The 27731-nt window shown below is 41.7% G+C and overlaps 2 protein-coding genes and 1 long non-coding RNA gene across 7 annotated transcripts in view; 2 read left to right on the top strand and 1 right to left on the bottom strand.

The window, feature by feature from the left end:
- Window positions 1-16615, top strand: part of SLC6A5 (solute carrier family 6 member 5) — a 33238-nt gene extending 16623 nt beyond the window's left edge. Inside the window, exons 14-16 of the mRNA XM_064422713.1 lie at window positions 6206-6306; window positions 9119-9286; window positions 11522-16615. Coding sequence (XP_064278783.1) covers window positions 6206-6306; window positions 9119-9286; window positions 11522-11677 — 425 coding nt within the window. The 3' untranslated portion in view covers window positions 11678-16615. The remainder of the gene's footprint in view (window positions 1-6205; window positions 6307-9118; window positions 9287-11521) is intronic.
- A 120-nt stretch (window positions 16616-16735) lies between these two features.
- LOC135302204 (uncharacterized) lies at window positions 16736-20502 on the bottom strand. The gene is made up of 3 exons (XR_010363905.1): window positions 19456-20502; window positions 17099-17462; window positions 16736-16840 (listed from the first exon to the last, which is right to left on the bottom strand). It is a non-coding gene; the product is annotated as an uncharacterized LOC135302204 (long non-coding RNA).
- A 251-nt stretch (window positions 20503-20753) lies between these two features.
- NELL1 (neural EGFL like 1) overlaps window positions 20754-27731 on the top strand; it is a 332196-nt gene continuing 325218 nt past the window's right edge. For all 5 annotated transcript variants that reach the window (XM_064426215.1, XM_064426213.1, XM_064426214.1 and 2 more), the window contains exons 1-2: window positions 20754-20951; window positions 24947-25075. In XM_064426215.1, the coding sequence (XP_064282285.1) occupies window positions 20903-20951; window positions 24947-25075 (178 nt within the window). In that variant the 5' untranslated portion in view covers window positions 20754-20902. The remainder of the gene's footprint in view (window positions 20952-24946; window positions 25076-27731) is intronic.

Here is a 27731-nt window from a genome sequence, read left to right as displayed (position 1 = left end):
CATTGTTATGGGACAGCCTATGTCAAAGCAACATTTTAGAAAGTGATAAAGTGAAATTCTTAAGGAAAGGAGTATTTTTTTCTCTGTAATAAAAGCCCCAAACAGTCTTAGTTTGGATAGAAGCATGATAGGACATCAGGACACCTTTAAGTGCATGTATTCAAAAGACTTTCATACAGTCTCAAGTAATTTTCCACCAATAGCTCAAAGATATGAGAATAGACCAAATATTTACTGACACTTTTCCAGCGGTGCTTTTGTGCTTCATCAGTTTTAGGGACAGAGACCTCCTGAGCCAATAGAGGTATCTTTTGGGGTGACCCTAGCTGGATGCCAGGCACCCACCAGGGCTGCTCTATCACTGCCTTCTGCAGCTGGACAGGGGAGAGAAAATATAACAAATGTTCATGGGATGAGATGAGGACTGGGACAGATTGTTCAACCAATACTGTCATGGGCAAAACAGACTCAGTTTGGGGATATTAATTGCACTTATTACTAAGAAAAACAGAGCAGGATAATGAGATAAAAATAAATCCTACGAACACCTTACCCCCACCCCTCCTTCCTTCCCAGCTCTGTCCCATCCCCACAAGAGCGCAGGGAGATGGGGAATGGGAGTTATGGTCAGTTCATCACAGGTTGTTCCTGCTGCTGCTCAGGAGAGGAGTCCTTCCCCTGCCCCAGGATGGGGTTATTCCACAGGACAGTTCTCCATGAACCTCTCTAATATGAGTCCATTTCATGAGCAACAGTTGTCCATGAATGTCCATAATGTGGGCCACTCTTCCACGGGGTGCAGTGCTTCCAGGACAGCCTGCTTCAGTGTGGGTCCCTCACAGGGTCACAGGTCCTACCAGGATGGACAGCCCCAGCATGGACTCCTCTCTCCATGGGTCTGCAGGTCCCTGCCAGGTCCCTGCTCCAGCATGGGCTTCCCACAGGTTCACAGCCTCCTTTGGGCATTCCCCTGCTCTGGTGTGGGCTCCTCCATGGGCTGCAGGTGGATCTGTGCATCCTGTGCCCTCCATGGCTGCAGGGACACAGCTGCCTCACCAGGGGCTGCAGGGGAATCTCAGCTCCAGTGCCTGGAGCAACTCCTGCCCCTCCTCCTGCCCTGACCTGGGTGTCTGTAGGGCTGCTCTCCTCACATGTTCTCACCCTGCTCTTCTCTGCTGAAATAACACTTGTGCAATAACTTTTTTTTGTCTTTTAAAAATCTGTTGTCAGAGATGTTGCTACCATTCCTGACTGGCTCTGATTTGGCCAGTGGTGGGTCTGCCCAGGAACCTCCGGGGATTGCCTCTGCCAGACACAGGGGAAGCTTTTACAGCTTCTCATAGAAACCACCCCTACAGCTCCACTGCTACCAAAACGTGTCCCTGCAAACCCAACACAGCATTTAACAACTTTTGAAGGCTTTTTCCCCACGTACACATCCAACTTCTCTTCCTATTTGTCCATAACGTAGACTCAAGACTATGCAGCTCCTCAGAATGATTAATTACCCACAGTGGTCACACCAGTGATATTGGTCCATGTTGATGTACATTAAATGGTGAGGAAGATCCTCAGTTAGTATGAAATATGAAACAGTGCAATTACCACAAAGCTGCTGTAGTTACAACAATTGATACCAGCTGCTGATGCGCTCCCAAACTTGCCCAGTGTTTTCAGAGACTGATTCTTGGAAATGTGAAGATCTTCTCACATACCATAAATAATTAATTTATGCCTGGAATGGAAGGCTGTTTCTGCTGTTGCTGTGGACAGGAATGAATAATATAGTTTAATCAGATGGGCATAAAAATCCAAGATGTTCTTCTGAAACTGCTTGTGTAGCCACTGACTTTGGGTTCTGGCCCTTTTCCCTGAATACTTGTATCTGCCTGTGTTGTGGAGTCCATTCTGTAACATAAGTGCTTTAAAATATAGTACAGGTTTCAAATGATGCAGAATTTGGTGCTCTTGTTTGAGAAATAAATGTTATAGACAGGACAGCCCTCCCTTGTTTTTTTCTGGTTCCATGGAAATTCAGCAGTGTATTTTAACCTCCACTGACATCCAGTTCAGAGCATATACCTGAGAGATTGGCTGCTAAGCCAGACATGACCTACTGAGGAAATGTTACAGAATATTATGGAAATACTCAAAATACAGGGAGAAAAATTGATTTAGGCCAGTCATGTTTTGGTTAAATGAAATTATTCGCTTTTTTAATGTCCCTGGAACGTAAGTAATTCAATTAGAGTTGGTTTAGAGGTGAAATGAAACCAAGCTTCTCCAAAATCAATACAATTTTGTAGGCAGTAATGAGTGGGGAGGCTTAAAAAGATTTTAAGGGTTTGCTGGGAATTTTTTTTGCCTTCCTTCTCCTCCTCACTTTGCTGACAGCATGCCTGAACCATGCTGTGCTAGATGTTTTCACTCTTCATGGCCACCAACATCGACAGCATCACCTGGTCTGTGTCAAATATTGTCTCCTTCAAAGACATTGCTATTAGTGTGAAAGAGAAAATTCTGTGTTTAAAATATTTAAAATATTTTAAAACCTACTTAAATCTGTAGAATTTCTTTGATCTGCATGATTTTAAATAAGGATGAAGGTAAATAGGGAGCAAGAATTGGCTCTGTTCCTCCTCTGAACACTGTGTGGCAGAAGCACTGCAAACCAGCCTTTGTGGAATGGCATTTTATTAGGTTTGGAAGAAAAAACTGCTCTGGCCAGCGTTTGCTTTGCCCAGCAATTCTAGTGTCCCTTAAAACATTAACATTTATGAAAAGCATAAAATAATGCTAAAATAATAATAGCTCTGCAAAGGAAGGGCCTGAATAAAGGAGAAGGGTTTTTTTAGTGAGTTATTACTTCAGTGAAATCAGACGTGGAAAAGGTTTGACAAATTACCAATTACTCTTTTTATGCTTTTTGTGCAATTGATTGTTCATCAACAGATATTTATAAAACCTTGGCTGCAATCTATTTTGAAGGAATTAACCTTTTGCTAGAGTAAGGATTTTCATTTAAATAAAAAGGAAAGATCTACATTAAAATCATCACCTGTTTGACTAATGTACCAGAGCTACTTTTACTGTGCTCAAGCCACTTTTGTAAGGACTGGGCACAGAAGTAATCTTGTGCATTTGTGATTTGTGAGTTGTAAATACAAGCAAAGCTGCTGCTCGGATTATATTCCTTCAATAAGTGCTTAAAATTGGCATAATATATTTTCAAGGTTTGACAACTGCTGTTTTACACTCCACTGACACCTTTCTCTGTGCACTTGTACTCTTCATGGAAAGCAGGTCGGCACAACAGTGGCAGGTGCTTTTATGATGAAATAAATTTGTCTTTAGTTCTTGTTACAAGTTCTGCTTGCTGAGCTTGCAGAGATTTTTAAATTAAAAAGAGACACGTGTGGTTATTTCCTTGTGATCACTTATTTTTCAGTAGAGTCAGTGTTTCATAGTACAATCAAATGCACCTTTTTATTTCACGTGCTGGTTTAGATGTTTATTTTCCAATTTTTTAGATTATGATGAATGATTAGTAAAGAACAGCTTAGAGGTGGGGGTATTAACTTAATCACCAGCATAATTCCCACTGTTGCATTTTGTAGCATGAAGCTAAAGGCAAAAATCCCTGTGTTTGAGTGAAACACTGCTGGAAACGTAAAATACACGACGGAAACTTTGTTTATGATCCATCCAGAACTGTTTTTTGACAGTTTGTTTTTGGGAAGGTTCTTTGTCAGAGTGAGTGGAAACTGCTGCTGTGTATTTGTAGAAAACATTAGTAATTTTGAACATTTTACCTGTAGCAGAATAGTGAAGTAGTTGTCTGGCTAGGTTTGCAGTCTCCTTTTAAATGGGTTTTGTATGTCAGTACTTATGAAGACATCATTCTACTTCAAAGAGAGAAAAATCAGATATGGAAAATCATGTGTTTATTTCCCGAAGTAATTCAGCAGGCCTGACTGATCTGAGAGGGAGACCGGATTTACTAAGATTTGGGGAAAAAAAATTGGTGTTCTGTTAACTAAAATATCCTTTGCATTTTTGTTGTGGAACGTCCACTAGAAAGAGATAAGTAATGTGCAATCCCTCTATCTGTTATATACGTTTGACCCCTGAATTGCTAATATTTAAGAGTGCCTTACACTGTGAATATCTGCTGACCATTCCTAAAAGGAATTTCATTTTTTATTTTTTTAAATTGGAGTTTCAAACAAATCTGTGTAGGTTTTCATGAAGCTTACATGAATTTTGGAGGCAGAAACCCCTGGTGATTATCCAGTTTGGTATCCCTTCTTTGAAGCAGCAAGTGTGGCTGAAGTAGACGCTTTGAGTAAGATTTAAACTTTGTGGAAATACCCATCAGCCTGTACCTTGTGCTGCTGCAATTAGTTTAAGACCAGATTTGCTCTCAGCACAGCACAGGGATAGCTGCTGTGAGCACCTCCCTCACACCCACTGCAGGTGCTGCTCAGGTGAATAAAACACAGGGGTAAATCTTTCAATTGCAGCAAAAATCTCCTTTCAGGTCCATCTGACTATCACACTATGACCTTGGAGATTACATTTTGTCCAGACATACAAACTTCTGTTACAAAGTAGAGAAGGACCCAATTAATCAGACTGGTGCTGAAGTACAGTGATTCCATGGGTCATAAAAATTACATGTATTTTACACCGAAGAGGCTTTCTGAAGAAGAAACCTTGTAGTAGTCAGTAAAAGAGAAAAAGAGGGAAAGAAATTACAGAAGGAAAAAAGTGACCTCTGAGTTACCTTGGCTCAGTTTTCTGTGCTTACATCCACTGCAGATTTTAATTTCCCCCCCTTCCCTAAATACAGCCATTGCAGTAACATTTTCTTGCTTAATTTCTGCATTTTTCTTCTCTGATCCTTATCATAACACGGTTCTTTAGCTTTTCTCTCACAAGCTGTGTGCCTGAGCTGGGTTACTGTGTGCTCACCCCCTGAGCTGGCCTGAAGGGCTGCCAACCATCACCCAGCCCTGCTGCTTTCTTCTGCACCAGAGGGCACTGGATGATGAACCAATGCTAGTGTTTCACTCTCTTAATTCTTAGAACAATCAGGTGGATAGATTTATTTCTCCTTGACATGAACAGAAAGGCTTCCAAACTAGGAGGATCAAGACTGGGATTATCCCTTCTTACACTCAGCAGCTGCAGCAGCTGACTCTATACAATAAGAAATAAAGTAGTTTATTACTTTTGTTACAAGCATTTCTTCCCTTACTCAGGGCCTTTTCTCCAGTATTTAAGCTTTCCTCACATCATGCAAGTTAGACAAAATGCTGCAGAATAATGCTTTGCAAAATTTAGATAAAATTGGCCCAAAATTTTAAGATTTATGTGACAGATGAGCTCTAACCTCTCTCTTCTTACAGCAATTAGGAAAGCTGGAATCCATTTTGGTTTTTTTTTTTTTTTTAAACTTTTGGATAAATTACTAATAATTAAATTGCTAATAACTAACTTACTAATAAACACCAGGGCATAGCAGCTGCTGACCAACACACCTTTTCCTGTCACGTGGCATGGCCAGGGAGGAGCTGCAGAATGGCTGAAATACCATTTCCCAATCTTGCATGTTTTGTTAACTCAAATAACCTTATGAAGGTTAACATACCAGCTGATCTTTTTGTTCAGACAACATTGGATATAATTCAAAATATTTACAGGTGCTCTTTAGGAATTGTAAATATCATTTATGCACCAGGTGAAAAGAACAGGACATCACCAGTTTCGGTGCTGAGGGGTATGGCTGCAATCCAGTCATGTAGAGGTAAAGAGAAGCTGAAATATTGCCTGTGCTGAAGCAGGTGTAACAAGATTAATAAGGCTGATCTTCACAGGGGAATAAAACAGACAAATAATTGCAGCTACCCAGTACATATGCTTTAGCATACCCAGTAATGTTCTAACACAAAACATACTAAACACCTAATCTCTATGTAAAAGCTCAATTGCTTTAATCCTTAAGAAGGAAATATTTTATTGGAATGGTTCACACCCTATTAGTCCCATTTTTTACTCTGTAGTTCAATCCTCCAAGGAAGCTTTCAAACAAAAATTTGGAATTTGTTTTCATAGTTAGACACGAGGGAGGGCACCAGAGCTCTGTTGCAGACTGCAGCTTGTTTCTTTCACACCTAACTGCTCTCCCATTTTCTGTTTACAGGATTGCAAAGATTTTGTGAAGATATAGAAATGATGATTGGATTCCAGCCAAGTAAATTCTGGAGAGTCTGTTGGGCATTTGTGACCCCAACTATTTTAACAGTAAGAAAAAAAAAAACCCAAACAAACATCTTCTCCAAAGAGTTTTGTTGGGTTTTGTTCATTATTCATTATTGATAATGTTTCTGGGTGTTAGTAGCTAGAACTTGGATGACAGCACACGTGTTCTTGCTATGGGTATGTAGCAGAAGTGTGAGTAACGATGGTTTCGGTGGAGAGGGATGCTGAGTCTGCCAGGAGAATGGTGGCCATGCAAAATGCTGCTACGGCACACCATTGCACTGCAACACTATAGATTATTGTATATAAATAGATATAGATCTGTGTGTGTGTGTGCGATATTTATGTATGCACAGGGAAAAGAAAAGACAAGATTCTCCTGTGTACTGTCAGACTGAGCTAGGGAAAAAAAGCTATTTTATTGTCCCAGGAGCTGGTGTGAGAGGGATGCTTTGGGAAGGCGGAGCCGAGTGGAGCCAGCGGGAGCGGGAGGTGGCGCTGCGGGACAGCGGCTGCGGCCCGAAAGGAAACCTGAAGCCAGAGCGACTTTGGTCTATTTTTGTTATTCTTCCTATTTTCATTTCGGTTTTGTTTCCTCCCCAACACCTTCCTTCAAATTCAGTTAGCATTTGCTTCACGTTTAGGTCTCCGTTTAATAAAAAAAAATGTCACGTTCTCAATTTCACCATTGCGATGAAAGTTTTTCAAGTCCAGGGGACCAAATCCAATAACTATATCTACATTTGCCATCTAGGTTTCCAACACAGTGCTTCCTTTACATTTTAACCTACGTGCAGATAAAATCTGCAATCACTTATCTTTTTTTTTTTTTTTTTGACACAAGAATGAAATAATTATTTCAGCCATTCCAAAAGCTTTCAGCTTGACAAATCAGCACAACAGAGCCTTCTTTCACCAGCCTCTTCTGTTTGAGTGCACGTGCCTCCACTTGGAAATTCTCAAGTCTGAAGCCCAGGTGCAGCAAGATTCTATATCCATGTAGAGTTTTAAATGCTCACCATTTCACAGCAGTACTAAATAGTTCCTGCAAGTCACAGAGTCAGAGAATGGTTGGGGTTGGAAGGGACCTTAAAGCTCATCTCACTCCACACCCCTGCCATGGGCAGGGACACCTTCCACTGTCCCAGGTGGGTGTCCCACTATCCATCCAGCCTGGCCTTGGACACTTCCAGGGATGGGGCAACCACAGCTTCCCTGGGTGAGTATTCTTAGCTGTTCAGGTACAAGATAAGAAAAGCTTCTGGAATTTCTGAAAAGACAGAGATTTTGGAACAGTATGAGATCAGCTGGCAGGAGGAGAAGCAAGCAGTGACTCTGCAGTCCTTTGTTCCTTCCAGAGAAGTTGTATGTCAGCTCATATGCTGGGCAGTTCATTGTGTGCTGTTCTTTAGTGCAGTGTAAGTGTTGGCAAATTTTTTTTCTTCCTGGAGGGGGAAGAAAAAGGCACTGGCTGAAGTTAACAACTTATTTTCAGTACTGTTAATTCACAAATGAGGACATTTTTTTTTTTCTGAAATCTGGAAAAGGTTTAGTTTTCATAGACAGGAATGCCTGTGTAAAGGAACCACTGAGTTTTGGTGAACCCAACAAAATCCTGAGTTGTGAAGAAATGAAACTTTCTACAGTGAGAATGATTTCTCCAATGGGTAAAATTAAGGTAGTCTACTTTTCTTGAATAGATTTTCTTTGCCTGTTGTCTTCACTGCACTACACATTGCTCTGTGTGAAAACCAGGTAGCTCTATCTTAACCACCTGGTGTTTGATTGTGACAATGTATGCCTATGTTTTGCAGATAATTTTTTAAAAGTTTGAAGACATACTCCAGTTTATAGTACTAGAATGACATCAATGGTATTTATCTTCTCTTGGGGATCTTTCTAAAGACGAAGGCGTGTGCACATGTGATTTTTTTAGCTCTTTTTTTTTCCCAGTGGGTATTTTCAAGATGCTGCCTTAGACCCTATTTTACACTTCTGAAGGGAATTGTAAGACTTTTCTGCAAATTGCTCAGATCCTTTACTAATCAGACTTGTGCTCATAGCTCCTGTCAGTAATCAGGACAACCAGGAAATAGGAAATTGTGTTGTTTGTTACGGAAAACAAATTTGAATTGACTGTGTTTACTGTCTAAACTTGCATGTTCTGTTGTTGTTCTCTCCAAATGCAATATTTAGTGAACTTACAGTGAGAAATAAATTGACACTGATAGGTCATAATTTAATTTTTATGCAATGGAAACAGACAAAGCAAAACCAAGCAATGAATTCTTTTCTATTATTGCCTCTGTAAAGCTAATATTTGATACATTTGGATAGCCTAATATTAGACTTTCATTAGACTCCACATCTCTGGAACTAAAGCTGATCATTTTTGTATGTGCCTTCACCTAGTTATACTTCTATAAATCTTCTGTGTGCAATTATTGCAAACACAGGCATTTTCCAAAAGTTACTGAATTATGCACAAATGTAAGCAGATGTATTGATGTTCATACAGTAAGTGAAATGGAGAACTTATCATAATCACATTAGGTAAAACTGCCAATAGACCATGTAATAAAGCATATTATTCTAGGGACAAGATTCTAATTTCAATTATTCTGGCAAAAATACAGTGATTTTTAAAAGAGATTTTGCAAGACTTTCTTGAAACTCATTAGATTCAGGCTGTGACCCATTTATTAGAGCTGGTGGCTGCACCCTGCCTTAGGTGTATGGGTTTTTATCTGTATTCCATATACACCAATTCTGTGTGTGTGGATACCCACCATTTGTGGCATAGCAGGCCTGTTTTGCTTACTCAAACATATTTGTTTTCCTTTCTTGTTCCCAGTTTATTCTCTGCTTCAGTTTTTACCAGTGGGAACCCATGACTTACGGAGCTTACCACTACCCAGGCTGGTCCATGGTGCTCGGGTGGCTGATGCTGGCCTGCTCAGTCATCTGGATCCCAGTTATGTTTGTGATAAAAATGCATCTAGCCCCAGGAAAATTTATTGAGGTAATCCTTCTGTCTTTTTGCTGTTTAAAAATATGGCCACAGGAGACTGTATCTTTCATTTTACATTGATTTTTTTTATATTGAATGTCTAATACTGCTCAGTTTACTTTCTGGTAAACCAGTTATTGTGTTGCAAAGAGATGCTCAGTTGATTAAAATTGTAGACCTTCTATTCCTAGTTTTTAAAAACCCATGGTCCTAAATTGTGGTTTGTTTTATGAGCTCTAGATAAATTTCATGAGGTTTTGTATGGCTTTGTTGGAAGAAAGTTGTTCTAGATTCGTTGGCCTTTTTGCAAAAGCAGCACACAGCCACAGGAAGCCTCAGCTGCTGGTGCGTGGCGTGGCCAGGGAGCCTGGCAATCAGCACTAGGAGAGGTCAGTCACGAGCTGCCTGTGTGCACAGCTGGGTGCTGGAGTCACCCAGGATGAGCTCCACGGGGTTGTGCCACTCGCTGAAGTCCAGGAATGAGACACAGAGCAGGAAGGCTTTTCTACATCTCCAGCTACTTGTCATAAAACCCAGCTGGCAATCTTTGCTTTCACCTCTCATCTCTTTATTCTTCTTGAATTAGCTGATCCTTTCTGGCACCTGGGCTTAAAATAGTTCCAGCTGGCAATTTATTTTTAAATTAAGGTTCTTCTGTTTATTTTGCTAATTGGATTCCTGACACATTTCCCCACTCTTTCAGAAATGTGGTGGCCACCTACTTCTCTCCATCCCTGAGTCCTGTCCCTGCCTGTCACGCCCCTCTCCCTGGCTGTTCCCATCCTGCTGGCTCCTCAGTCCCTGGCAGGATGATCAATGTCAGCATTTCATCCCTTCGTTGCCTTGCCCCTGTTCTCTGGAGAAGCTCAGTGCTCTTATTTTTGGTCTTTGAGGCTTTCTCGGTTCTGCCTTCTCATCACTGCCTGCTGCTTGTGCTGCTCCCACCTTGGGAGAAGGAACAGACACATGCTCCCCTTTCTGTAGCTGCTTTTACAGTTCAGCTTCCCTGCAAATCCCACTGGGGCTGTTTCTTGCTTCAAAAAATGAAAAGGAGAGAAAATGTACTAAAATAGTATAATCTTTTTGGTCTCTCAATATGTCACACTACACATGCCTAAGGGAAAAGACCATGCTTCTCTGCTACCCATAGAGCAAAGGAATTTTATAGGGGAGGAATTTTCACAGTGGTGGGACGCCCTAGGGAGTGCATCCTAGCAGCAATGAGGCCACTTGTCTAAAGGGTCCTTCAGCTCTTGTGTAGAGCAGACTGCAGTGCCTGGTCAGGAGACAACTGCCCCTACTGGAAATGACCTAATGTGGAATTAGATTTATTTCTTCCTTGTCTCATAAGCTTCTCTTGCTGACACAAATGGTTCTGTTTTTAAACTTCTCATGTGTAAAACTGGCACACAAATTGCCAGAAAAATAGGGTGCTTCCCTTACTGAGTTTCCAGGTGTGCATCCAAAGAAACCCCCAAGATTTGAATATGTCTTGAAAGAGCTTTTGCTCAAGATATTTCAGATGTAGTCTGGTATTTCCTCAATGTTGAGTCTGCTGCATAAAATTATTATGGTTGATTTGGGAGGAAAAAGTTGCAAACTGGTAATTAAGCAGAGATTAAAATAACTGATAGAGAGGTCTGATTCACTTTATTAGGTTATAAACATATAATTGTTCCCTCTTAAGTCATCAAAAATATGTTTTCTTTCCTTTTTATCTGTGAATGCACCAATCAAATTATATATTCAATAAAGAACTCAGTGGAAAGACCAGAAAATTTTCGTTGTTTGTCAAGTTGACGTTCTCCTCTTTCTTTTTTTCCCAGTTAGAAACAAAGCATTTTGTCATCTCAAAATTAAAATCTTTCATAGTGATATACTACTTTTTGGTCATTTGTATACTTTGGGGAAATATGCTAACTACAAATCCAATTATTCTAATGCACTTACCCACTGCTTAGACCATTGGGCTAAGTAATTGTGCACATGTCCTGCAGTAAGAGAGCCTCACAGTCTGTAGCAGTGGTTCTGAGCTCCCCTCACATGGTGTGGGGTGGAATGTATAATTAAAACCTGGGCACTTGATCCCCTATTAATCTTGAAAACTTTGTGCAAAACAAATGCTGAGCAGCAGAGCCTTGCCAGGCTGTCATCAATAACCTTAAATGAGCTTATCCTCCCTTCCTCTGCATTGTGATTCTGCTCCACGACACCCAATGAGACTCTCTTTTCTCTCCCCCACGGCAGCGGCTCAAGCTGGTGTGCTCCCCACAGCCTGACTGGGGCCCGTTTCTGGCCAAGCACCGCGGCGAACGGTACAGGAACATGATTGATCCGCTGGGAACCTCCTCCCTGGGACTCAAACTGCCAGTGAAGGATATGGAACTGGGGACCCAATGTTAATAATTATTTTAAAAGGGTGGCAATAACACTGTCAGCCTTTGCTGATTTTTTTTTCCTTTTTTTTTTCACCCACCGCTTCTTCTTTTCCACAGTGCCTGAAAGTGGTGGCTTAGGAAAGCAGGACTTATTGTTGCATGCTACAGGGGAGGCCTAATGAGACCACTTTCAGGTGTAGGTGATGCCTGTGATGTGTTCTGTACCCAGTGACACAGAAAAAGCCCTGTGTGTGACAGGTGACATAATCAGGTGTTGTCAGGTGAGGTAGGAATAAACAAAACCAAACCAAGAAATCTTTAGAGGTGTCCAGTTTGACCCACTTCCCACAAGCACCCTTTGTCAACAGGCAGCTGTGATGGGACTAGGATTTTGCTACCAGTGTATTCCAAGGAAGGTTCATCCCTCAAATATGATGGAAGTGAGCAAAGAATGGGATCTCCTGTAGTCCTGATGTAAATTCAGCATAAGGGTCCCGTAGCAATGGGGCTGCTTCTATACTGACAGCCAACCTTGACCCATCATGTCTGCAGATTTCCTTTATTATTTATACTAACTTGGAGAGATTGTTGTGTTATTTAAACAAGTGGTGACACTTGAAACAGCACACCAGGAAGCAATATATGGGATGAGAACAGAAACACAATAATCCATTTGTAGAAAAATACGAACAAAGTTTTTAAAAATGATCAGTTGAGAGACTAAACTGCATTTGAGTATAGAAATGGTTTGGAAAAGGTGTCAGAATGAGCTGTATGGGCATCACCGTTTAAAGTCCTCTCATATGTTTTTTTGATAATTTGATATCTGTCATTTCAACTAGGAATGCCTCAGTTATACAAAGTATCTGACAACTTGCTCCATGCCAGTGCAACTGTGATTTTACTCACCTCACTCCAATACTCTGAATATATTTTTCCTTGTTTCTCTGCTTTTGTTTACAGTATCTCCTCAAAAAGCCATCATATAATTTGTGCCTAACTTTGTATTCTTACAGTGGTAAGTGTAGTCTAGTTACCACCTGAAAACCCTTGTTGGATGTGCTGTTCAACTTTGTGACTCCCTGTTCATTTGCCTATAAGCACCTTTATATAACCTATAACCTTTAGATGGTGTATTCTTCTCTTTCAACCAACGGGGAAATAGCAGGACCCCACTTGTCTATATATTATATATATGGCACGTAAATTCTTCAAAGCAGTATTCTCTCGGAAACATGCATAGGGCATTTTTTTCATCAAAACATTTTCATTAAATAAAAATACTCAAATCCACAAATCCACAATAATTAACCACTGCAGTCATCCACACACATGCAACATTAGATATAGAAAATGCAAGGGTTGGGGGGAAAGGACAATTTAGTAGAGGGCCATCATAGCATTGCATAGCAGTAGGGCATCCTAAATCATTACATTTTAGAAATCAGATATATGCACTCATAGGAATATTAGATTTAAATAGTTTTGTTACCTATTGGACAGAGTAAAAAATAGAGCTTTTAAAGAGTACATTTATTTACCTAAATAGAAAATTAGCCCAACTTATTGTAAATGCACTAGAATGAGGGAGAAAAATATATCTTCAATAATTGGCAAAACTTAATCTTTATTATCTTGTTATATCCTCTACATACATATATGATATTTTTTAACAGTGATCAGTGTTCATGTAGTGTGTGCTAGTGATGTTTTATGTCCCTATAAATATCTTACCAATCAGTGTAGAAATGATGAGCTTAGTAGTTTAGCCAGTTTTTTCCTCCCCACAGACACTGCTGTAGTAGTCTGTAAATGTTCTTTCCTTTCAAGGGACAATTTCTATCCTGGTTTTTTGTCTGTCTGTCTTCATATTACAGGGTCTCAGGTAAATCCTCAGTTCATGTGTGTCCATAGGTCAGTAGGTGTGTTGTTTTCATCCTGTTGAAGAAAACAAAAAACTAAACCTTAAAGTAACACTTCCACAAATTGTTAACTCCTTTTCTCTGTGTGTGTGTGTATATATATATATGTGTATGAAATATATTAATAATTTTGCTGAAATTCCTCTTTCAAGGGGCAATTAGTGTTGCCAGTTCTAGGCACTGCTGGAGATCTTTAATTCTCACACAGAACAAGTGAAGCACTATCAGGGGTTGTCAAGCAGGACAGGGAGGGCAGGTTCCACAATATTTTACACTGACCCCTGAATCTCTGCTCCGTGGGCTCTTGTTGGTTCCTGTCTCACACAGCAGCAGGACAGGACTGTCCTGTGAGCTTCTCTGCCTTAAAGCTGTTCCCCTTGCTTCAGCTTTGCTGGCTATTTAAATAAAACTCTTGCTATTCTTACTTCTGGCTTTTACTTTCCTGACAGAGGCAGGTTTGAGAAGCGGTGCTCTGTTTGGCCTCATGAAGGTCCATAAGGATGAGCTGGAAACTTGATTTCCACGTCTGGGTGAGGCTGAGGTACCTTCTCTGGGTGCAAAAGAAACCTAAGTCAGCACCTCTCTTGGGAATTACATGTTTCTGTTAGGATAGATCACTCTGGGTATCTCTTAACCAATATTCTCTTGCATCTTGGTTTGATTTTTGGAGTCCAAGCCAATTTGTCTTCGCTACTACTGTCATTTAAAAACAACAGCATATATCTGTAAGTTTGGTCCTCTTTGAAAAAGAGAAAACAGTGAAATGGTTTGAGAGTACTAAATCCTTTCACTTACTGGCTTGTGTCAAGGCATGCCTTGGAACTGGGGTTGCACATTGCCATAGAGTTCCCTCAGTGTAAGGATATCAGTTACTGCCTGCCTGAATTATGAAAGAGATATCATTTGAAGGAATACTGCTAGGATATGATATCTTTTGGCTTGGATTACCAAACCAGACTGCATATGAAATTGCAACTGAATTGCTTTCCATGATTTATGTAATTAATCTGCTTGCTTTTAATTTAGATGTTGTTCCTGTGCCTGTTAAGTCATTAGCACAGGATTAGGCTTGAATTTGAGACTCTCTAAACAGATGACTGTGATTTTTTTTGCTAGCTGATCTTTGTCTTCAGCTTTGACCCCATTGCTAGGCTTGCAAAAACCTTTGGAAAAGGGGAGAAATGCATACAAAAATCACATAAGATGTGAAGTTTTCACTATATGTGAAAGGCAGGGTTTTATTTTGGTCACATGAGACTTTTTCTAAAGTATTTTACTGTCCAAATCTGAAAGTTGAGATTAAATTAACCAGCAGTGTCTTCTTTAAATTACAAGTTACCTTGACATTTGGGAATGCACTTCATTTACCATGTTCTAAGGAAAGTTTGCATGTACTTTGATAATTTTCTAAAAATAAATTTAGTAACTAATAGCATAACAGCGAAGATCTTTAAAATAAAAAAGGAGGGGAAAAAGCCATATTAGTAAAAATGTGATATATGTACTTTCAGATCTATCTATCTTGTGAGTAAAAAATGTTTAAATTTGGTGAAACTATGATGCATATTTTTTCTTTGAAATTAAATTGAATTTCTGGATGAGCTGAGATGCATTATTGTATGCATTAAAGATTATACCTAATGCAAATGCTTGCCATCTTCAAATTCTTTGGGGTCTTCCTAGTGTTTTTCATATGCAATGTTCAAAACCTGTGTTTCAGCTAGACAAGGCAGCACTTTGTTTCCAAAAGAAGGGTTTAACAAAATGACCTTTAATTGAGAAAGACTTGGATTGTCTTTATATGATGTTTCAATTGAGTCCAAGTAATCTTTTGATTCATTTCTGCTCCAATGACCACATTAGACGTGCCTCCACACTGAAGACCATTGCTTCTGATACACTGTGTGATGATCTCTTACCATCAAATTCCAACACCTGATTGACTTTAAATATCTTTGGTCTTTTTATTGTGTACAGTTGTTTGTTTGCATAATATGAATTCTTTTTGCCTGTGTTAAAGCAGTGTTTATGTGTAGCACTCATTGGTCTCCTGTTGGTTTCTTATTCTGCAGCTCCACTTCTTCTTGCAGTCAAGGACAGACTTGTAGGGAACGTGGGCTGCAGACAGCAGAGCTTTTCGACCAGAGGCATCTCAGAAAGCTTCTCTGTTCTGCTGCTGTAAGAAACACGTCTTTCTTGGTTTGCAGTTAGGTGGTGTGCACACAAGGTACCTGGGAAATGGTCAGAGCTTGATATTCCTGAGGGGCTCAGGTGGCTGACTTGAGGCAGGAGGGGAGAGGTATTGGGATTTCTGCCTCTGTCACCCTCAGGCAGCCTAGCACCAAAGAGAGAAGGTTTTCTGAGGGGTGTATCATAATGTGAGAACTACGTTGGATCTTAATGCTTGCAATATTTCATTTGCCCATAACATTTAAATACATCTTCAGGAAACCATTTGCCTTATAGCTATCTTCCATTGTTAGGAAAATTGACTAAAACACGTTGTTATCTGTCCTATGTATTATGTAGTATTACCTTGTAAGGTAGATACTTAGCTGGTATAAATTGTCACAGCTTTGTCTGGAGCTGTGACAATTTACACCAGCTGAGAATTTGCTCCCTGTGTCCTATGGCACTTTATTGCGGACCCATCGCTGATGGGTTAAATCTTAATTACTTGCGTAATGTCATATATAAATATATACATATATATATACATATACATATATATATATATATTTACAGGCATTTGATGGGGTACTGCTGCCTATGGATAAAGATTTGTACCCTAACCAGATGATTACAATTTTTTCATTAGCTGTATGTGCAAAAGATATATTGTTACAAAGAATGCATCATATGTATCTCATGTAGTAAATATTATGTTGCTGTATGTTGTTAATTTCAGAAATCATTATTCTTGAGGCCCTACCTCAAATTTTGTATTTATGTGTACAAATGCAATTTATTGTATTATATACTTGCCTAATATATTTGAATGTGATAAATTAAAATTATTCAATAATGTATGGGCTCTAAAGGCTCTAAATAAATATCTAGTGTTTTAAACAGAAATGACATAAATTTCCCTGGTGAATAAAATGTCTCTTTTTCCATCACCTCCTTCCCCACCCAACACACACCACAAACATCATTCTTACTTAACACACAGACTTAAGGTGTCTTCAGAATTGATCCATTTGATTGTTAGAAACATTGAGCAGCAACTGGAAACAGCCCTCCTGGGAAACGGGGATGTTGCACAGCTGCAGAAACAAGTATCATTTAAATGGCTGGTTTCTAACTATTGAGTGTTCTGTACTTTGTGGGACAATTGATTGCTTAACAGAGGACCAACTGGATTTGTTTAAATCCTTTTTATCCTATCAGTTCAATTATCCCAAAAGTTATTAAACTGTTAAAAACAAGAGAGGTTCATATCTGCTGGAGATGAAAATGGGAGGCTGAAAGGAGGAGCAAATGAAGAAGGAAAGTGTAAGGAACAGTTTCTGGTGTTATTGTACCTTGTGTTTGAGCTCCTGCCATGTGGTGAGGCCGTGTGCCACAACGCTGATTTGGAAAGCAGGTTCTTCCCTTCCCAGCCTGCTGTGGGAATGGGAATGGTAATGGTCCAGCCTGTTTCACTGTTGGCAGACACGAGCTTTTGAGAAGCTTTCCCCAAATACAGTAGCTGAAGCACGATGTCCCAATGTGTCATCAAAAGTGGTATCACAAGAGATACTTGTGCCAAGAGCATGATTCCTTTCAGGAGAGGGTTTGAACCTGGAGACTGCTCTGTAGCTGAGTGGCAGGATATTTCACTTTGTTCTGTCTTTAAGCTCCCGTTTCTCTGAAATGTGCATGCGTGGGTAAAGGAGGTGGTAGGACCTGGTGATGGAAGACTACAGTCATTCTTTGCACATTACCTGTGCAGGCAGATTTCATTTTGGGGAGGTCTGAAGTTACCAGAGAGCATCATGAGAGTCTTGAGAGAAAGCTGAGTGTCATTAACGCCCTTTTCAGGAGGAAAAACTGAGGCATATGGAATGTGTCACACTCTCAGAGCCACCCAGTGTATGTCAATGATACAACACATTGATTTTGGGAGTAAGAGACAGTCATTTGCTGTCACCATTAGGCATTGACTGCATCAAATCTTAAAATTCATGGGGACAGATATAAATCTGTGTCCTTTTAACTTGACTGTATGGACTGACCATGGCCACAATTTAAACCAATGTGTGTTACTTAACTGCTGGAAGATAGCCACATACTACACTGCTTACACATGTGTTTAGTCTGAAATAATTTTACTCTTTTGGTGCTGAAATTCCTATAACCAGCATGGAGGTTGAAGGGTATATCTTATACCAAATGGATTAATCAGTTGTAAAGTTTAGTTTAGATTCTCAGTCTTCAAACATTAGCTGTGTGTTTTGGGAATTAAAAATAATAATAATAAAAAAGCAGTAAGTATTGCTCCATGACTGCATACAGAAGTAGACAAATTATTTTTCTTAAGGCTTCACTCTAATGGATTTGTTAGTTAATTATGCAATTGTAAACCCTAAAGTGGGTACTTTTAGCCTGCTGAACAGATTATATAGTCCTTTACAAGTACTTGTCAGTGGTTAAGGCAAACACGGCATAATCTCCCCTTCCTTTCCACCTCCTCTTCACAGTGCTCAGTGTAAGTGCTGCTGGCTAATTCTTGCCCTCTACTGGCGGCAAAGCAAACTTTGCTCTTATGGATCGCAAGTGTCCCCGTGGAGCCAGGCTTTCCAGGGACGCGAGCCTAATTTGTGAATCGAGGAGGTTTTCTACCCCACGAGCTACAAGTGGTGGGCTCTCCCCTCCCCTCCCCTCCCCTCCCCTCTTTTTCCCAGGTGGAAGCACTACTCTTTCCCAGCATTTGCAGACACCCTTGCAGTAGCAGTGTTTTTAATTGCATTTTAGCTGTGGCATGCAGACAGCCCTACAACTATTCAGAGAGACATTGTGCCTACTCAAAAATCCTGCCTCAAACTACAAAATGTCATAAGCTTTGTGGCTGGCAGGACTAACAGTTTAACACCACACAGTTAGCAACTCCACAATAATTTAGGTCAAAACCAAGATGCATTCAATGACCAATGGAGAGTGTAAAACAATATTCACAGGAATGTCATCTGAGCTGAAATCCAGCTCAGTTTCCAGGACAAATGCTTCACTCTTACAAAAGTACCTTCAGATTTTTTTTTTTAAATTGCTATGAATACTCAGGAACAGTTTTAATTCTTACTTGGAAGTCATTCTTTTCAGCTATTTATACTTCCCATAAGAACATATGAGAAAGTCAGATTTTCTGGTGATAAAGGGAGATGATTTGTTGCCATTAGGGGAGGTGTAAGAATAGTGTTGGCTGCAAGAAGGGAATATTTTGTTTTCTATCCATTTGTCCTATACTTTCTCCGTATGAACAGCTGAACATATGTGGTCTCCAAATGTGTGATCATTTGGGCATTGAGCTGGACTACAGGAAGAGCTACAACTGTGGGGCCAGCTTTTTTCAGAGCACTTTTACCAAGCTGCTTGTGTAATGGCTAGGATATTCTTTTCCATGAGATTGCTCCAGATGTGTTCAAAACTGTGCTTTACATGGTGCAAATTTTTGCATGTACCCACAATAATTTTTTTATAAACAGCATTTAATCCAGGCTTAGGTTAAACAGATCACTTTGAGAATCTATGACCAGTTTAAATTGTATATTCACTTAAGACACTGCATCAAGTGGAAAATTGAAAACTTGAATTACATTCAATTTGGTGTCTAGACAGAAACTGGTTTTACTACCAGATAAGCACAAACAGATTTAAACCAACAGGAATTGGATATACAGACCTGTTCCCCAAAAAGAATTCTCTAAAATCAGATAGTAACTGCTGTGCAGAACCCTGATGTCACCAGGAGGGAATAGAGGGGTGTGTCTTCACATGCTGAGGCACCATTGCCTCTTTCTCCTGTTGCTATGGTTATATAGAATAGCTGTGCATAGCCACACACTCTTGTGTACCATGTGTGTACCCCTCCTCTCACACAGTGGCTGATAGCGGGGCACCCTAGACAAAGGGAAGAACCTGCAAAGTTACATTTGAAGAAAAAAAAAGTTGCTTCGACACACTGGAGATAAATTACTGATGTGCTTTCTGAGTGGCCACCCCAGAGGTTTCCTGGAGTGCATTACCTTGCTGGCAGTCAGGAACAGCTGTTTCCAGATATCTCACTAATTAAGTAATTAGGCAAGAAGTCAGACTGTTTGCTCTTGCCAATGTAAATGTGTATGAATCCAACTGCACCCCTAAGATGGGCATGATTTTTATGGTGCCATCCTAACTTTGTGCAAATGTACAGCTTATTATTTACCATTGAAGATGGCTGGAATTTGCACTGCGCAGCACAAAATCACGATGAGGGAAAGCAGAAGAGAGGATAATCCTGGGGCTTGCAACTATAGATCAACTGGAAATCTCCGTTCAGTAGGGTGGGAACATCACCTGGGGCCAGTAAACTGTCCTTCGAAATGAGATCAGGTGTTCTGCAGGGAAGAGTATTGCATATAACAGAGGCATGTGGTAGCGTGATCCTTGCCAAGCACCGAGCCAAATTAAAAGGCTGGAGAGAAGAAATACTTGAAGACAGGTTTTAGAACAGCTATCAGAGCAGTTTCTCACATGGCTCACGAGTATCTTTAAATACTTTAACTCCCTTTTACACGTTAGAGGCTTAAAGCACAGTTAAGGGAGTTGAGCAAAGACATGCAAGAAGCCAAGGAAGGGCGCAGGTTACTGTATCATACCTCAGAACTTATTTTTGTTTATTCATACGTGGCATAAATTATTACTAAGAGTAAATAGTTAATGAGGGTTGATTCTTAGCCACGGGAAGAAGGGGAGGGTGTCCCGGAGCCGCCGCGCACCTCGCAGCCGCCCGGACGCGGCGCAGCGGGCGGCGAGCCCCTGTCGCTCGGGGGGTTCCCGTGTGGGAGCGGGGCCGGTGCGCGGTGCGGGGCTCCCGCCCGAGGCCGTGCGCTCGGAGCGCGGCCGTGGCCGTGCGGCGGCGCTGCCGAGGCCCGGGGGGGCCGCGCGTCACGGCGGGGGGCGGGCGGGGAGCCCCGCTGCGGGGGCGTCGGGGCCGCGCCTGGGCAGCGGGCGGAGCCGCCGCCGCCTCCTGCCGGAGCCGCTCCGCGCCTCGGAGGCTGCGCTCGGCTCCGCTGGGCTCGGTGCGGCTCCGCAGCAGCTGCCGGCGGCCGGGGAGGGAGCGAGCGGGCGCCGCCGCCCGCGCCGCGCCGATGGGTCTCCTCCTGCTCCTCTGGGCGTGTGCAGCCGCCGCCGGGGCAGGTGAGGGGCCGGGCCGGGGCCGCGGCGCCGGGGTCCGTGGCGGAGCCGGGGTCCTCCCCGGCCTCCTCTCCGGGGAGCGCGGGCCGGGACCGCCGCCCGGGGCGCGCCGGCAGCGGGCGGAAACTTTGCGGGGAGGCGGTGGCAGCGGGAGCCGCCCCGGCCGTGCCGGCCGCCGGCGGGGCCGGGCATCCCCCGCCGCGCCGAGCGGGGCTCCGCGGGGCTCGTCCCCGGCGGGGCGGCCGCTCCGCGGGGGCCGGCGGCAGGCCGGGGAAAGTTTTGCGAGAGCGGCTGCGGGCTGCGCCCCGCGGGCACGGGAGCGGAGCGGCCGGGCCGTGCCGGGCGGAGCGCGGTGCTGCCCGCGGGGCCGGGCCGAGGGCGCGGCGCTGTGGGCGTGATGCGGCCGCAAGCGCGTTATTCCAGCCGGTGCCGTGCCGGCTCCTCCGTGTCTCCAGCCTTGCGCGACCCAAGTACCGCTTCTTGTTCCTTGCGAAGGCTTTGTTCTTGGTCCCCGAGTAGTGCTCCTCCTCGGCTGGAGCTGCTGAGGGGCACGTTTCTCCGTGGTGCTTGTAGCTATTTTCAGGGAAACCACCCGGCACAGTTATCAGAAATGCAAAGGAATTAATGTTTTATAATTAAATTCTTATAGTAATTATAGCCTCATCAAAATCTACAGAGACATGCAGCATAAAAATAGTTGGAAGAAAATACTGCCCATACCTTTCGTAGTGGTGTTACCCCTGATAGTGCATACAGAGATTTTTAAATGGTCAACAGGACCCAAAACTGTACTACTTGGAAAGTTCTCTGTGTGCAACAATTGCCATTGAAGTTGTGAGAGAGAGCAAAATGCCTCTTCTAGAGCCTCCTTGACATTTTATTGGTTTCACGTGGGTACGTGCAAATGGCTTGTGTTGAGTGTGCTTTAAGTAAAAGTTTTTCCATCCCCAAACAGCACGTTACACATGTCGAGGAGATTATAAATGTGCTGCATGTGTTGCATGGCTGCACATTAGCTAGATGGAGCATGGCATGATTGCTGGTGCTTGGGTGTGAGTGATAAAGGCAGAAGCAGAGAATAAAAGCTGTCAGAGCTGTAAGGCAGAATTAATTTCTTTTAGGGATTTCCTAGTGACATCATTCATAATTATATGGTTTAATCCTCTAATCTACTGTAGTGCCTTCAGTTCACATTGGGCCGAATCTACCAAGTCCTGAGATGATTTCTACTCCCGCCCACCTGCCTGAAGCATTTGGACTGTTGCTTGTGTAAGCCACTGATTTAAGGGAAATGGCCCAATTACTTTAAATAGGAATTGAAAGCAACATCATCCAGAATCGGGCCCAGGCATTGCACAGCTCTCCAGTGAGAGCCGACTGCTTGATGCTTAATTTTTACTTCAGAAAGAGATAGCATTTCCAGCTACTTGTTCCACTGGAGAGAGACAGCTTAAAATACTAGATGCAAGTGTGGTTGATATGCATGTGGTATCTTTCTGATAGACTGAGGGAGACCACAGGGGAAAAGGAGACCTGGTTATCATACTGAAGCTGCTGATTTGTTGTTTATTAATTATTAACTCGGCATTTGAGTGCCTGCTGCCGTTTGAAGACGCAGCTCAGGAAAATGGCTAGGTATTTAAAGTGTAGGCTCTTGCTAAATAGTTACTGTGACATAAGAAACATTCTCTGTTTTCAAAAGTATTTTAAAAGCTGGAAGAGAACACACAAGAAGCTGTCACACAAGATCCTTTGTTGGCATAAATCGAAGCCTGTGGAGCTACAGTGATGTATACTTGTTGAGCCTTGGGTATTCAGTGTGGAATAAACAGCTTTAATAGAGCAGTGAAGCTACTGTGATTTATGGGTGTGCCTATACTTGCTCGCTGTGGTTTCTGTCCCCACCCTGTATCTGATGGCTGTGACAGAGCTTTCACTTACTTTAATGGGTTTGAGATTTGTCTTACTGAAAACAGTTTGTCCTTTCTGTTGAGCAAGTTTTAGTACCTACTTGACCTCCCTTCTTAGTAGATTATTGCTGATCTGAATAGATGTAACCCCTTTCTAATGAGGGACAGCATACTCTCTTTCTCACAGGGATGGCAAACGCTTGTCTTTGCTGATGGGTAAGTTCACACAATTTATATTGTACTGCTTTTCTGCTGAATGAAAACCTTAGAAGAATAACAAGTCCTTTCTTGTTTTGGTGCTGGTCTTTATTCCAGGAGGGGAAGGTGTTTTTAGTCCACCAGTGTGGACATTGTCAGTTGTAGTCATTCAGTGCCTGAGTGCCTACGGTGGAAGTCAAAGATAGTACAAAAAGCCTGATGATGCTGCTGATTATCTGGGAAGTTTTTACCTTTGGAGAAGTTTATCTGGGTTTTCTAATATTCTCCCCATTCCAATTTTCTGCAAAAAGGTGTTTATCCCCATATCCTTGTTGAAGCACTTTGTGTGTGGATGTGTCAGCATTCTTGGAGCTTCAGTTCTATCAGATACCTCTAGATCTTAATTTTCCTTGTAGAGTAAGGTTGCTAGAGACCTCCTAAAGCTGTATTTTCAGTATTTTTTAATGCTTTGTCCCTTGTGGAGTAGAATCCTCTCTGTTAGCACAACATGTTATTCTATCAACTTTTCATCCTTGAGGAAAAGAGAAAGTTCTGGAGTACAGAAGATTTATAAGTAGTATATGTAACTTCTTGTTCATTCTGTACACCTCAGTAATTTCTCAGAGCCTTTCAAAGAATCAAACCAGAGTACTTGCTGCTTAAATGATCCAGAAGTATAGTCCTGGAATAACAAATCAATCAATTTAGACCTGAATGTGAAGTCTACTTAGTGGAAATCAATCTGGATGTGCTTTACAGGTAATGTCCTTGCTCCATGGAAGTCAATGGGACTTTTAGCATTGACTTCAGCTGTGTCAGGATTTCATTCTTGGAGCCTGTTACTAATGATGTTAGTGAAAAATGTAATTAGGAAAGTGTTTGCATTCCACACGAGATATTTGACCCGTGTCTCAGGCACAGATCTCATGTCACTCTTACTGCTGTGTTGAGAGAAACACTGAGGTCAGGCTGCTCTCTCCCATCCCTAGAAAAAATGAGGTATGTTTGTTGAATTTGGCGTGCTAACTGTCAAGTTGCCCTGCACTCTTCAACACAGTATTTTCAAACTTTTGGAGTCTGTGTCTTTATGTCAATACCATCAGGTCCCTGCTAGACTGAGGAGTACCCAGGCTTTTCCTGGACATGAGCCTTTTATGAATTTCAGGTTTAGATTTCTGCTTTTCCAGTAGGTGCTCCCGCAACCCAGAGGTGCTGCAGCTGGTTGGAGTGAGTGAATGTGTGCTCTTTGGAGTGAGTGAATGTGTGCTCTTTGGAGGTGGGCTTTGGCAGCAACACAGGTGTGCTTCAGAAGCAGTATCAAATAGTGAGTCACCCAAGGCTCTTAGTCTACAGGAGGGTGTTCTTTGCCCTGCTACCATATCTGCTCCATGCTTCTTTGATCCAGTTGGGAAAATGGATTATGTTTAGGTGATGAGCTGTGGGCCGGGTCAGTTGGTCACAGCTAGATAGGAAATGTGAGAGGAGTTTTCAGTCCTTGCATCTCCCTGGAAATAGTGCAGCCAAGAGATGAATGCTGCAAATCTCTTTCATGGTTTTGCATAGGTGGTTATGCTCTTCTTGATTTATTACTCTTTAACCTTTTGAAGATGCTGGATAAATGTATCAGTTCTAGAATGTTTTAACATGCATGCAGTAAAATCTCTGGGAAGGAAATAGGTGATCGAAAGACTTGGAGTAGATTGAAAGACTTGGAGTAGAATGTCTTCTCCTTCCTGCATCACAGTTACTGTCTTATAAGTAATTACTGTGTACAGTGTGTGTGTGAGTGGGAAGGTACTAGAATATCTATCTGTGCTAAATATTCTTCTCTATTCTTTCCATTACCTGATTTGAAATAAAAATTGATCTAACTCTCTCTGCCTCCAACAGCTGTAGGATTTGGAATGGATCCTGACTTACAAATTGATATCATCACAGAGCTGGATCTGGTGAATACAACCCTGGGGGTAACACAAGTGTCAGGACTACACAATGCCAGCAAAGCATTCTTATTCCAAGGTGAGAGAAACATCCTCAATTTTCTTATCTTGCTTCTGTGTGCATGAGCTCAGAAGAGCTTTGATGCTTAAGTAGTTCCCTATAACGGTGGTCTTACTTAACTATTGCTTTCTTTTATTTCTGTTTCTTGGAATTAGTTGCTATTTTTTTTGTGTGTGTGCTGTCAGATAGTTGCAAGGGAATTTTGGGTATGTTTTCAATACTCCCTGATATTTATTTCTCACTAAATATGTCAGAGTGGTTCCAATGGATGGACTTGTGGGTTTTTTTCTGTGTGATCATATACATGCAGAGAGACACACAGCTAAAGCTGTGTAGCTATGAGAAGGCATTTCATGTGTTAACACTGGCTGGTAATGTGGCAAGTCTTTCATCAGCTTTGTGAAAACTGCTAAAGGGGCCAAATAGAACGCTTTTGTATTTAAGTGTCCATGCTGGGTATCAAGGGCAAGATAAGTCACTTTGTGGTTTTTTTCCTCCTTCATTAAGTATTCTAACATAAAGTTTGTGAAGTGTTTGAAAATTATGTTGGTTTTTTTTTGTATTTTTACTGAGTGAAATTCTGGATGTAGTTTTTTACAAAGTATTTAAGTAAGGTCTAGATTAAGGCACAGTGTCTCATGGGGTGGAAGCACTGAGTTGCAACAATATGCTTAATTAGGCAGGAAAGACATTTATATTGAGATTAACATGTGAGTTAAAGCACTGTTGGAAACATTTTTATTGTGGGGCTTCCTATGTTTTCTCTTTACTGTGTTTTAGTCAATGTTGAAGACTCTTTTTCTTATCTGTCTTCTGTAGCTGTTTTTAGAGGCAAATGATTATGATCTCATTTAGCTTCAGTTCTGGATCTGCAGTGCTAGCTGACTTTACTGTAAATAATAAGGGAAGTGGAAGTTCATTCTTTATCTGGCCAAGGTCAGTTTAGGAGTCAGAGAAGAGCTGCTTCTGGAGACCACCTCAGGATTTGTTTTCTGTTTTTTATGATACAATAAGTAGCTTAATTTTCACTGATTCCCAAATTAGTGTCCAGAAGAGCCGCATTGATTCTTTTCATTTAACGATATCAGTTTTTTCTCCCTTGATACCTTGAGTCCAGGTTTGTGTATTATGGACAAATAATATTATAGTCATTCCTCTAAGGACTGCAGTGGCTTAAATATGCTAATAATTCCAATTGCTATTCCAGGCAGTTAATTGCAACTACATTGATGAGTTGCAGTGTGAGTTGTGGTGAGTTTTCACGGACTAGTGGTCAGAGTTGTAGGGAAGAGGTCTGAGATGTGTTTGTCAGGACTTGGATTGAGACCACTGATACTGAAAATAGCTTTGAAAGGTTAATGGTGAAGTTGTTTTGGATATTCTGTTCTTTTCTCCTTGGAGTCATCTATCTGTAGTTCTGGAACTTAGGACTGGTGTAAGAAAGGTGGAACTTACAAAATCCATACGAATGGATAAGCTGAAAGATAGATGCTCATGGGAAGCAATAACATTCACACTATGAAATGAATAAATAATATGAAGACTCTAGTTAGGTACATAAAGCTTTTTTTAATTCCCAGAACAGAAATGCTTTTTGCTAATGCACACAGGAATTGCCCTCTTCTTGAGTATTGCCTCTAGTGTAAAACTTCCTGGAAGGTGGCTCAGGAAAATTACTCTCTTCAGTAAAGCTTATGAGTCGGGAGAGGACCAAAGGCCTTTGCTGTCAGCTGGGATGGAGGTCTGAATCTGCCCTGGTGTCTTCTTCCCTTCTTGTTCCTATCGGTTACTTGTTAAATGTCAGCAGTCATGTCGTGTGTTGGCAGCTGTATGGATTTTACTAGCAGAGGTGACTTACTTTACAGCTACAGTCTGGCTGTGGGCCATGTTCTTTGGCTGGAACCAGGAGATACTCAATTTTGATTTTCATCTTGCTATACAGTAAAACCAGTATAGAGCTTGGAGTGTGTGGGAGACTGCTATGTCTAAGATAGAAGTAATACTTTCATCCACAGAGATCCACAAAAAAACCCCTGTAGTCCGAAATTACATTCCCAGAGGAGAGAAGAGCCTGGAAGTTAGCACTGAGTTTCAAAATGACTGTGTCCTCTTGGGGCAGCTATTCCAGCCTGGAAGGTGGTGTGATCCTTTCAGCACTGCTCTGCTCTGGTTAGTCCTTACTGCGTGTGAGCAGGTCAGGTGTGCTGTGCCTCGCTGTGCCCCACTGCTCCAACGTGGTCTTGGAGCCTCTGGGCAGGCAGGACCTGTTTCACCGGCAGGATGATTGCTGCATGTGGAGCCACATTAGAAGACCTCTTCCTTAGCAGGCTTTCACTGCTGAGGATTCCCTAGCTTATGAAAAAAGAGTTTGTATGTTCCTTGGCATGTGGTTTTCACAGTGACAGTTTTGCCTGCCACCTTTGACAGCGTGTATCGGGGCTCTGAGCTTACATAAAAGCTCCCTGTGGAACATTTTCTGTCTTGTGAGATGAATTTTCTAAAATGGCTATACTGGAGCTGTTCAAGCTGAGAGTGTTCTTTTGTGTGTTCCAGCAAGTTTACATCTCAGGGGTAGAGAAATGGTAATTTTCCCTCAATTTGGATAGTTTTGTGTCCAGGGTAAGTCCAGGAAAATATAGAATGTTCTTCTAAGCAAATCTTTTTCTGTGAATTA

This window comes from Passer domesticus, chromosome 6, assembly GCF_036417665.1.
Source record: "Passer domesticus isolate bPasDom1 chromosome 6, bPasDom1.hap1, whole genome shotgun sequence".
In the NCBI taxonomy this organism is placed as follows: Eukaryota; Metazoa; Chordata; class Aves; order Passeriformes; family Passeridae; genus Passer; species Passer domesticus.
The sequence above is the reverse complement of the archived record's forward strand: the minus strand, read 5'-3'. Positions and strand labels throughout refer to the sequence as shown.